The 12,247-nt window shown below is 40.1% G+C and overlaps 1 protein-coding gene across 1 annotated transcript; it reads left to right on the forward strand.

Moving 5' to 3' along the window:
- The first annotated feature begins 1,340 nt into the window (after positions 1-1,340).
- LOC127300812 (aminopeptidase M1-C) lies at positions 1,341-11,479 on the forward strand. Its single transcript, XM_051330985.2, has 20 exons — positions 1,341-1,573; positions 3,068-3,322; positions 3,430-3,575; positions 4,043-4,145; positions 4,391-4,577; positions 4,684-4,777; positions 4,893-5,046; positions 5,257-5,361; positions 5,448-5,564; positions 5,947-6,060; positions 6,781-6,963; positions 8,633-8,915; positions 8,990-9,111; positions 9,199-9,296; positions 9,558-9,735; positions 9,812-9,926; positions 10,011-10,078; positions 10,197-10,274; positions 10,788-10,865; positions 10,988-11,479. Exons 1-20 carry the CDS (start codon positions 1,457-1,459, stop codon positions 11,168-11,170), a joined length of 2,778 nt encoding a protein of 925 aa, XP_051186945.1. The 5' UTR covers positions 1,341-1,456; the 3' UTR covers positions 11,171-11,479.
- The last annotated feature ends 768 nt before the right edge of the window (positions 11,480-12,247 follow it).

The raw sequence follows: 12,247 nt of genomic DNA on the forward strand, positions 1-12,247 counted from the left end.
ACTTTTTGACAAAAATTCAATCAACTCCGGAAATTTTGGGTCATTAATAACTAATTCTAGTAACTATTAGTAGTAGAATTAAACTACATTAATGATTGAGCATCGCGGATAAATTGTAGAAAATATATAATGTGTGCGGCCTATTTTTAGTAACACAGCGATCTATGGTGACGCCTATCGACATCTTCAGCGGGGACACCCATTTTAGATAAAAAAAGTGTTTCTTTGGGTTAGGCCCGGGCACAAAACGGGCCATGTCCTCCCTCTTTGTCCTTTTGGGTTAGAGACATCCCAACTCAAGACTCATTTTGTCTAGTCAATGATAAAAAAAAAACTTAGTTATCTATAGAATAGGTAACCCTAGAGTTCTCCTCCAACCTATAACCCAGCGCACGAGGAGCAACCGACCAACAATAGTGATATCCTCGATAGTAGTTCCTAGGGCAATTGATTTTAGATCAGTTATTTAAATCAATGCGGTGTCGATATAAGAGTTATCTCTAGATGTTCTATGTTTAATATTGTCTCATATTTCTAAATTAAGAATGGTTCACATATTAATCATATTTCTAAATTAAGAATGGTTCACATATTAATTAAGCATTTAGCAAATCTACAAATGAATGATCACAATACATACTGTACTAGTAGTATACTAAGATACGGTTTGTGATAATTATTAATGTACCATGATCAAGTAATTTATTACTTTTAGGCATCTTTGTAGCACTGTTGATGATTATTAATAGATCGGTGGGATTTTCGCAAAAAAAAAAGTAGTAGTAATATATATATGTCCATTCAATAAGGTGCAGGCCATCAATAATTGGTAAGGTACCAATATGTCGAAAGATCTCAGAAAATGATTCCCACAGATAGATAGATCAGATGAGAGCATCAAAATTAATTCGAACAGTGACACAGGTGGGTGCTACTATTAATGTTGAAAAGATGGACCATTACGAGGCTGCCACCCGACCCGACGCCGGCCGATCTCGCCCGCCGTCGGTCAAGGATGAGAATGGGTGGGCGTAGGTAGCAGTCACGCATGCATGCGGCGCCAAAGAGCAGCGTCCAGGACCCAGATAATTAAAGAGAGATCTCAAGCAAAAGATGGGTGGTGAGTGGTGACTCGACCGGCTGTGCGCATCCGTCGACGTCTGGATCCGCCTGCCCGGAAGCCGGAACCCACGAGCGCGGGCGGTTCACACGATCCAAACAGCGCTATCTTCCCGGCGTCGCCACCTGACGTGCCTCTATCGGCTCAGTCAAACCAGCCACAGTCGCTCCGCTCCGCTCCGCTCGCTACATATACTGCCCGCCACCAACTGGGCTGCGCCGCCCTGCCTCTCCCCCGTCGCTCTCTCTCTTTCTTTCTCTCTCTCGCTCACTGCTCTGTCAGCACAGGAGCGCGCGCGCGGCTGGGCGACCGCTGCTCCCGTCGCGTCGATCCTCCATGGCTCCGCCCCGCGCCGGCGCGGTGGCGGTGGCGCTGCTCGCCGTCTTCGCGACCGTGGCCGTCCACGCAGCCGGCGGCGGCGGAGGAGGCCGGAAGATGGCGTCCCACGGCGAGGTATCCCCACGAGATCGTATTTGCATTTTATTGGTCGATTGGCACACTGCGGTCCGCCGCCGCTGCATGTGTTACGCGACGATGCGATAGAGTTTACAGTCCTACTGCTACAAGACTCTCACCTAAGCACTCTTTTGTTTTCGGTCGAATGGAAATGACGGTCCGTTCGGTCCGCTCAAGATGCTTGGAAGGCAATTTTATCCACGGCACTTGGCCAGTATATGGATACATATTTCTATGCCTATGGGTACCACTCATATCTTACGCCTTAAGTTATGGGTAAAACACAGAGATAACTCGTACGCATTAGGGCATGTATAATAATAGAGAAGTCATGTATTCCCTTACCCCGCCGTATCAGTTAGAGAAGGTATTAGATATAAATCATACAATGCATTATCTATTACAACCATCTCTAGCAATTAATACGAATAATTAAATTTTGGTAGAAAAATTGTTGCTAAGGGAAGACATATGTGATACAATAGAAAATAGTCTTCCCTTATTTTCTAAGAGATGATTCCTTATCTAAGGAAAGACAACCTTCTCTTTTTTATTCTCTCTCCTCCAACTAAGAAAAATCTGACGTGTATCTCTAAGGAAAGACTGACATCACCGCATTGTACGTGCCCTTAGTATACCTATATAGCCTATCCATTTGTTGTTATAATTTGTCATGTGACACGTCTACCCTTGTTGACACGGGTGAGTTAGAATATGAGATTGTGATTTCTGCATTGATAATTGTTTAGTTGGGATAATTAATTTTTTTAACCATATTTGCTACTGATAAATATAAAATTTTGAATAACTTGTGTACTATTGGACCTACCGGCCAAGTATCTAATTGGTACAGATACCCGTTTGGTATGTGTATGGGCAAAATTTTATACCCATGTGTGGGTATGGGTAGAAACTAGTATACACTGACTATACAGGTATGAGTATAGTATTGCTCCACCCTACCGAGCCCCACTTCCACTTTACTACTCTATCTCTTATTTGCTTTGCCTTCTAGCTACAGTTAAATTCAAACTTTATCAAGTTTGATTAAAATCAATAAAATATTTAATTTATCCATTTTTTAAGGAAAGTACCATCAACATCTAAAGCACAAACTTAATTTTATTATAGTAATGACACAACATATTTCCGCACTATATATTTAGACTTTTGGATATTGACACATTTTTTACATAACTATATTAGATTAAATTAATAAGTATTACTTTATGTTCTAGAGGTTGATATATTTTCTAAAAATTCAGTCAAAATTTAAACTAGTTTGACTTAGGACGCTAGAACAATCGATAATTTTGGAACGTATAACACAGAGTATTAGTATGTGCTTAGTACTAACTAAGAAGTTGGTAATAAACAATTAAAATAGCTCTAGAAATGTGTAAATTAAAGACGAACAGACAAACTTCGTCGTTTGTTTGCTCACCTCATCATGACATCATCTCTCTCCCCTCACGCGATGCACGCACGCAGGGCACGAATCCCAGGGTATCTCCCGGCCCGCCCGCCCCGGCGCCGGCGGGCGGCTCGGCGGGCCAGTTCCGCGGCCAGGCGCGGCTGCCTCGCTTCGCCGCACCGCGCCACTACGAGCTCCGCCTCCGCCCCGACCTCGTGGCCTGCACCTTCTCCGGCTCGGTGGCCATCACCGTCGCCGTCTCCGCGTCCACCCGCTTCCTCGTGCTCAATGCCGCCGACCTCTCCATCAACAGCACCTCCATCCGCTTCCAGGTAAGAATAACAAGAGCTCTCTCGAAGCTTTTCCCCGTTAATCCCTCGCGCCACAGACAATTTATTTCATCATCCTCGCCTGGTGGCATGGCGCCCAATTCTCGCAGGCTCTGGCACCCACGGAGGTGGTCTTCTTCAAAGAGGACGGTGTATTGGTGCTCGGGTTTGCCAAGACCCTGCCTTTCGGAGAGGGCGTGCTCAAGATGGATTTCACTGGAACTCTGAACGACCAGATGAGAGGCTTCTACAGGAGGTATGCCTGACTTTTTTCTGAAATTTAACGTTGTTAGTATGTCCACCTTACATCAGGCTTAACAAACCCCAAAATTGTGATATATACTAGCAAATCATGGTGATATAGACAACAAGGGAGAACTGAACTGTTATTTGTCATTATGTACCGATCAGCTGCTCACTGGTAATATGTGGTTGGGGAGTTTAGTAAGCCGACTATTGTTGTTTCTAAAATTAAGAGTGAGGCGATTCTTTGGAGCACGGCGGGTGCCAAACACTTGGGTTCACTAATGCCGTGAGAGACGATTCTTTTGCTCGGTTTCGTAACAAATCTGAACTCCTTAATTAATGAACAGGGCAAGCTTTGCCCTCTTTCAAAAAAATGATTCCTTTCTGAGTAAAGGATCTAATTGAGCAGTTTGTGCACATCATTGGTATGGATTTCTTTCCTGCCATTTATGCTTCTGTGATTCCATTTGATTGCAGCAAGTATCAGTATAAGGGGAAGGAAAGAAACATGGCGGTGACACAGTTTGAGTCTGTAGATGCGCGGCGGTGCTTCCCCTGCTGGGACGAGCCTGCATTCAAGGTAATATGATAGCAGGACAGAGAGTTGAGGGATCAGATTTTTGCCACCCGACTTGTTTCATCTACTATTTTGGTACTGTTAAGTGACATTAGTCTGCTCATAAGTCGAGTTTGTGTACATCTGCGAAGCATATTCTTATTGATCAACACATGACTTTATGTTCCTCCCACATATGTGCACATAGACAATCTGTAAGGACAGATGCATTTTCTAACATTTCTTGTATTGCTATTTCTGTTTTCCAGGCTAAGTTTAAGCTAACACTTGAAGTTCCATCTGAGCTGACAGCACTGTCCAACATGCCAGTTGCTAACACGACAGTTGCTGGTCCTATCAAGACTATCCGTTATCAGGAATCGCCACTTATGTCAACTTACTTAGTGGCCATAGTAGTTGGTTTGTTTGAATATGTAGAGGGTGTGACAGTAAAGGGTACCAGCTCCGTTTCTCTCATTACTTTGACATTGTCCATTCAAATAGTTGCAGGAGTCATTTTTCTACCCCTTTTCATTTTATTTGTATGTTTAATTTTATTCAGGCACGAGAGTTCGTGTGTACACTCAAGTTGGTAAGAGTCGTCAAGGGAAGTTTGCACTAGATGTTGGAGTGAAGTCGTTAAATCTCTATAAAGAGTAAGATCACAATCTAGCCTTGCTTCCACACTTTGGTTAATGAAATAGTCTGTCAAACCGTTGTTCTTGCTGAAACACTGTCATTAACAAAAAGTTCATTTTCTCAATTGTTCAGTTACTTTGGCACTCCTTTTCCACTCCCTAAGATGGATATGGTTGCTATCCCCGATTTTGCCGCTGGAGCCATGGAGAACTACGGATTGGTCACTTATCGGGAAGTAGCTTTGCTTTTTGATGACAAGTCTTCATCAGCTTCCAGCAAACAGAACGTCTGTATCATATCTCAGAAACTTATATAATTATACATCTTCATCATTTGCACTTCACTTCTTAACCACGTGTTGTTACCATGCATAAATCGGTTTCATAAAAAAACTTATGATCATCTATAATTCATTATAGTTGATAATGATTTTTTTGTAAACCTTTTTATGTGTAAATATCCTTTCTTTTATTTATGTCAGCATGTATTTTTATAGGTTGCGATTACTGTGGCACATGAATTGGCTCATCAATGGTTTGGCAATCTTGTAACCATGGAATGGTGGACTCACCTGTGGTTAAATGAGGGATTTGCTACATGGGTAAATGAATTCAGTGACACAAAAGTTGAGAATGAAATATCAGGTTATCAACGTATACTGAATGAATAGTCTTTCCGTTTTCACAGGTGAGCCATCTAGCAGTAGATTCATTTTTTCCGCAATGGAATATCTGGACACAGTTTCTCGATAGCACAACCACTGCTCTCAGACTGGATTCATTAGAGGAGTCTCATCCTATTGAGGTAATCTCATTGTTTACTCCCTGACATAGTCTGGTCCGGTGGTTGGATAAGTTGTGCATTACTTCCTTCAACACAATAGATGTGATGCACTGTATCGTCGTAGAACAACAATAGTATATTTTAAACCGTAAATTTTGACAATGGTGACTTTAAGTAACGATGCTGCATACTTTTTATTATTATTGACACATTATCATGCTTGACTTGTAAATGTCTGGAATATTGAAATTGTGCTTAAATCTTTTTAGTCTGACATCTTACTTCGAAGATTAATGTCAGTAGATGCATCAACGTATATTCAGCTTGTGGCGTTATTTTGACTTCTCATGCTGACGTGTGATTCATTTCACACTTTTGACTATTCGTTTTCCTGGATGCTCAGGTTGAAATACACCATGCCAGTGAAGTCGATCAGATTTTTGATGCTATTAGCTATGAAAAGGGTGCTTCTGTTATTCGCATGCTACACAGTTACCTTGGTGCAGATCGTTTTCAGGTCTAATACTGCCTCCGTGTGAAACTCTATGAGAATTCTTTTCTTTGTCACGTTGCTTAAAACTGCACAGAATCAGTCTCAAGCTGTTTCTTCTGTTCTTCGAGGAAATGGTGATAATTTGATGTCATTTCCCCCTATTTATCTAATGGGAACACTAGTTGACTCCCTGTCTTGTCCAGTATATTAAAAGTTTGTATGCTCTTGAACCGTATTAGTTGGTACATTTGCTTTTGTAAGCAGTGTTTTAGTGAGAGACTGTTGTTTTTCAAAGACATGTTATAAGAGCAAAATAGCCATTCCTTCCAAAATTGTCATGTCCTTGTTTACGTGCAAACGTCATATAGGACAATTAATTCTTCACTGGTCACATGAGTAAGGGTGTATAGAGACAACTTTTATTGTTAGAGGTCATATTAGAGATGTGGCGGTCATCTTACCTATTGTTGTAGTATACATCACTCACAAGATAAACATTACTTCAGTTCACAAATGAATGGAGTGAAATGTAGCTATCTTTGACTCTTTTGTTGATCATATCATGTATCTATCAAATTGCACACTGCATATGTTGAAACTCAAATGTTCGTTAATTGCATTAGTTAATGAAACGAATTGCTGAATTCTCCTTGCTATCTAGTTCTCCCTTGTTACTATTTGACTCCCCGAAGTTCTCCTAGTGTATTTCAGATATACTGAAGTTATGGTACTGTATCTTTTCAGAAAGCACTGGCCTCATATATAAAGAAATATGCATACTCAAATGCTAAAACGGAGGACCTGTGGGCTGTTTTTGAAAAGGAAACTGGTGAACCTGTCAAGGATCTGATGACTTCGTGGACAAAGCAAAAAGGGTACCCTGTTATTAATGCAAAACTTAAAGGGAATGACTTGGAGCTTGAGCAGGTAATATGTTATTTTAAATACCACTCTTTGTATTTATCATAAATTTATCGTCACATGAAATACCCAAGTAACATGTTTCGTTTTGTTTTAATGTTCTTGTTATTATTTTGTTCAGATATAGCTGTGCTGATAGGAATTGCCTTAAAAAACCATCTTCTCACTGGTTATGATAAAGCTTGACCACCATACCCAGTTTTTATGCTTATTTGTTAACATATAACTGACTTTATAATTACTTCTCTAGAATACTGTACTGAATGATGGGCGAAACTGGACATATTCTAGTGCCCCTATGCAGGGGTGGGTCCAGAATTATTCATGCGCAGGGCTTGGTCTTTCCATCCCCCTTTACTCTACATTACATTCTTGATGTATTCCGTTTTTTTATAAAGAGGGATTTTGGGCCTTGGCCCCTGGCAGAACCCCGGGTTGTAGTCCGCGCATGCCCGTACGGCCATTAATCCGTTCCTCGACATATTCATTTATTTATGCAGAAGCTCCAGTGTCTGAACAAATATTGTGGGGTACAGCGTGAGCATGAACAGTACCAAGAACAAATTCCGTCAGTCCTGTAGAAGAACCGAACTAGAACTTGAACAGTATCAAGAACAATATCTGAAGTTGGAACTCTTTTAGGGTGCTCTATCTTACTACATTAAATATAAGAAGAGGTTTATATCTGAGTTCTTTGATTGATGAAGATTTAAAAGCTAGTTTGGGTCCTAAAACAAAGATGCTAGTAAGAAAACCTATAATTAATCCCCTACCAGCTCAAGGAGAGACTTGTTTGAATGCACATTACTTCCCATAATCTCATCTCATCCCAGTGATTAAATCAGATGGTTTCAAAAAGATTTAAGGTCTAGGTCAGAATTTTGTGTAGTTTCAGAATAAATCCATGCTAGTTTGAATTTTAAAACAATTTACATTATGTTGAATTTTATGCAGCTTGAAATGGAAGTGTCAGATTTGAACTTCAAACAGCAGTTATTAGGACACATATAAAATTAATCATTATACGAATATTATTAATCATCAAATTTTAAATTATGGAGTATGTTTCCCCGTAATAATATACTATCACTCCAGCCAAAATTAATAGCTACGCCAATTAAATTGGTCCGGAGGGAGTACCATATTTTATAGGGATAAGTTGCTATATATTTGTATATATTTAATTTTCTGTAAAATTACTTTCAAACATTTTTTTGAACAGAGTTTTATCTTTGAACAATTCAAACAAACAGTTTGATTTTTTTTACAGTTTGTCCTCTCAAGTAATTAATGTGTATTAGGTCAGACTGGCTTCCTTTCCTTATATATATTATATTGATCCTTTACATTTAACTTTTCCAATTAGTTTATGTATTGATGTGCGAATGAATTATTAGCCTAGCCACTTCCACTGACGAGGCAATAGATCACCCTAGCCAGTAGACCAAAGCAAACAGAGGTTTTGTATGCATCATAAAATTATCCTAGCCTGTTCGTAATTCATGTTTACACAGCATATGGTCATTACTCATAGCGATATAAAAACATAATTGAAATTTATATTTGTAAAGGAAAGGAGAGTAAGGAAAATACTAACAAGTTGACCTTATCGACTGATAGATCCCTGTCATATAGTATTTCTCTCTATGAATTAACTGATTTCTTTTTGTTGCAGGCCCAGTTTTTGTTGGATGGATCCTCTGGCCCTGGCATGTGGATTGTCCCTGTAACTTCAGGGTGTGGTGCATATGATACACAGAAAAAGTTCTTATTGAAACTTAAACGTGATAAGCTGGTCATTGCTTCACAATGTGGTGACCGAAAGAAGGGTGGAAATTTTTGGACTAAGTTGAATGTAAATGGAACAGGATTTTACAGAGTTAAATATGATGATGAACTTGGAGCTGCACTTCAAAATGCGTTGGAGACCAAGAAGCTCTCGCTAATGGATAGAATTGGTAAACGCAACATGTCGCATATTGAGTTTGCTTGAAATATTTTGGTGGCGGGTATTATAACATTAACATTGCAGGCATCATTGACGACTCACATGCGCTTTCTATGGCCCGCCAGCAGACATTGGCATCATTGCTACGTTTGCTCTACTGTTATCGTGGGGAAGCTGATTATAGTGTTCTTTCACACATAAACTCTGTATGTAAATCTTGTAGTCTAGTTGACTCCATCATGTTCAATTTTTTTGGAGATATATCACCTATATCTTTTTCTTTGGTTTGGCAGGTAACTGCAAGTATTTCTAAAATATCGGTGGATGCTACTCCTGGCTTGGCTGGTGATATCAAGCAACTTCTGATCAAGATTCTTTTGTCACCTGCAGAGTATGCTCAACCATGTCATATATAATTTCTTATGAGTTTCTTACCGTGTTACGTCCATAAAATATCATCTCTTTTGTTTCTCAAAAAGGAGAAGAAAATATAAAAAACAAATCTCTACTTGTTCAAGCTGTTGAACATGCCTTTCTCTGTGGCCAATGCATGCAAAAAACATTTGATTTTTTTTTGTCTTATTACTGTATATTTGCACAAATTTTTATGTTTCTCTTTCTTGACTATATGACAAGTGCTCTAATCTTTCAGAAAGTTAGGCTGGGATCCTAAGAATGGTGAGAGCCACCTGGATGTAATGCTCAGACCAATGCTCTTGCTTGCACTTGTCCAACTTGGACATGGTAAGACCATTAACGAAGGAGATAGGCGCTTTAACATCTTCATACGTGACCGCAACACTTCTCTTCTTCCTCCGGATACTAGAAAGGTCCTACCTTTTGCTATTACTTCACATGTTGCTCCTACGGTTACTGCTTCCATTTCTTACTTCCGTTGTTCTGCAGGTTGCATACCTCGCTGTGATGCAGAATGTTAGTAGCTCAAATAGATCAGGTTATGATGCTCTTCGAAAACTCTACAAGGAGTCGGCTGAAGGGGAAGAAAGGTTACGTGTCTTAGGTGTGTAGCCTTTGACCATTTTAAATTAACAGAGCTTTGCTCATGTTTTTGGTTGTTCTGAAAGCACTTTCTTATTGTTTATAGGCATATTATCTTCTTGCCGGGATAAAGGCATTGTCCTTGAATCACTGAATTTGATTTTTACTAATGAGGTAAATTTGAAAACTTTTTTTTCCATGATTATAGTGTATAAGGTCTATATGAGCTTGTACTTATGTGTTATCTACTTGCAAGTTGTACTCAGATCTCTATGCCTCTCTCTCTTGTCAGGTCCGCAGTCAGGATGCATACCTTGTAGTTCGAGGTCTTCAAATAGAGGCACGTGAAATTGCTTGGAACTGGTTGAAGGTACAATCTCTTTTAACAGTGACAGATAACCCGTTCATCTGCACGTAAATTCATGATTTTTGGGCCCTGTTTGGAACATCGGGTCTTTGTATGAATTCTGAACCAAATGGAATATCTAGTCACTGGATGTTCTCTTTCGACAAACTTCATTTGAGATTATATCAAACCATAAAACCATTGGATGTGTTTTCCTACCAACTTCATTTGAGATGTCTGCATTACATAGAGGACCCAGGGTGCTTTTTATTTGTCAACAAGAACTATTCAAGTAGCATATTTTATAAGTAAACAAGTAAACTGTATTTGTGAATTTTTTTATTGATCCCGATCTCTTCTTACATATTTTCTATCTATATCTTTTTAAAGTAGAGTCAACTTGAGGCACCATCCCACCATCTATTTTTTGTGATTCCTTCATCTGACACCTTGGGAAATGATTGACTGTCCATGTTAGTTGTACTGACATATCTGAAAACGCAGTGCTAATGTGTGTCCTTATTTGTCGGTCTGCAGGAAAACTGGGAGCGTATCTTGAAGACAGTTTCAGTGAGCTCACTCGTGGGGGATATTTTTAAAGGCATTGTCACATTGGTACATCTAACACAGCTCTATTATTACTATGTCTGCCTATGTCTGCAGTCCATACTCCCCAATTTTGAAGGTATTATTTCCATGAGGCCATAGCTAATGCGCACTTCCTTATTTCTTGCCAGTTCGCCTCCAATGAGAAGGCAGCTGAGGTTTCCAAGTTCTTTGCGACCCGCACGACGCCGGGATTCGAGAGGACGCTGAAGCAGAGCCTTGAAAACATGCGGATCAGTGCGAGATGGGTTGAGGGCATCAAGAGCGAGCCCGGGCTTGCGCAGACGGTACGAGAACTGCTGGGAAAGCCCTGATGCACTGCTGCTGCTGCTGGCTGCTAGAGTGTTATATTTCTGATCATGCAACTTCCTGCGAAAACTTAGGAGCTGCTTGCAGGTGTTACTGTTGGGGTTGGCAATAAGAATGCATTCCTGCCTTATCATCTGCAGAAAATGTTGCCTGCCATGCTCTTTGATTGCAGTAGCTAGTCATCTGGTGCTAGTTTTTAGCCAAAACATTCTAGGGCAAACAGATTGTACAAAGAATATGAGAAGAAATTAGGAAGAAACTGAAGCATCGAAATGGCTTGACTCTTTTTCTTTATAATGGGGTTTTTGCACTTAGCTGCAAAGTGTCCAGGTTCTTACAATCGCTGTCAACCAGACCCGACACACGTCGGTACTGTGCCTACTCAATTCTGCTACGGCCAAATTTAGATAGGCGCCTAGCTGAGCTACTTTGTTGCCGGCGGTTCACTTTTGGTAATTTTGGAACATAGGATATTATCTCTGATTGTCTGCAGTATCTCATGTTTTAAGCAACTGATGATGTGACACACAGTCAGCCTCCTAGTCAGTCAGAGGAAGCTTCAAATAGTTTATGGCGTGTTCAGCTCCACAATGGCCTTGGGCAGTTTAAGCATCTGATCATTTACACCCCAAGCTGAAAACAGAATCATGCCTCGACGATATCGCCTGAAAGCATTGCCTAGCTATTCGACAACGCGACCATCTAGGGTCTGGGGTAATCTGTCCCAAGGAATTGATATTAAATTTCTTTGAGATTTTTTATATGGATTTAAGGTGACGACAGCAGCGTCCGTTTTTCAATCGGATGACACGTGGCAATTCTTTGAAGTATCCAACAGGAAAGGATAAAATTGCTGGGCCCACCACCACCGGAATTTTTCCTGGCAAAGGTGCGCGTGAGCGGCCTACTCCTGCTGCCCAAAATATGTTGCATATAAAAATTGGTTAACGTCAAATTTCATAAAAGTTAACCATGTATATTGATAAAAATATGAATATATATAATATCAAATTAATAATATTAGAATTGTTATGAATATATTTTCATATTATATGCATTTGGTGTCGTAAATGTTTGTATTA

Source organism: Lolium perenne, chromosome 5, assembly GCF_019359855.2.
Source record: "Lolium perenne isolate Kyuss_39 chromosome 5, Kyuss_2.0, whole genome shotgun sequence".
In the NCBI taxonomy this organism is placed as follows: domain Eukaryota; kingdom Viridiplantae; phylum Streptophyta; class Magnoliopsida; order Poales; family Poaceae; genus Lolium; species Lolium perenne.

Bases quoted from the DNA above. Each gene is read 5' to 3' on its own strand.
- LOC127300812 (XM_051330985.2), top strand. From the start codon at position 1,457: ATGGCTCCGCCCCGCGCCGGCGCGGTGGCGGTGGCGCTGCTCGCCGTC. The intron at 3,576-4,042 runs GTATGCCTGACT...ATTTGATTGCAG, and splicing joins ATGAGAGGCTTCTACAGGAG to CAAGTATCAGTATAAGGGGA. The intron at 10,275-10,787 runs GTACAATCTCTT...GTCGGTCTGCAG, and splicing joins TTGCTTGGAACTGGTTGAAG to GAAAACTGGGAGCGTATCTT.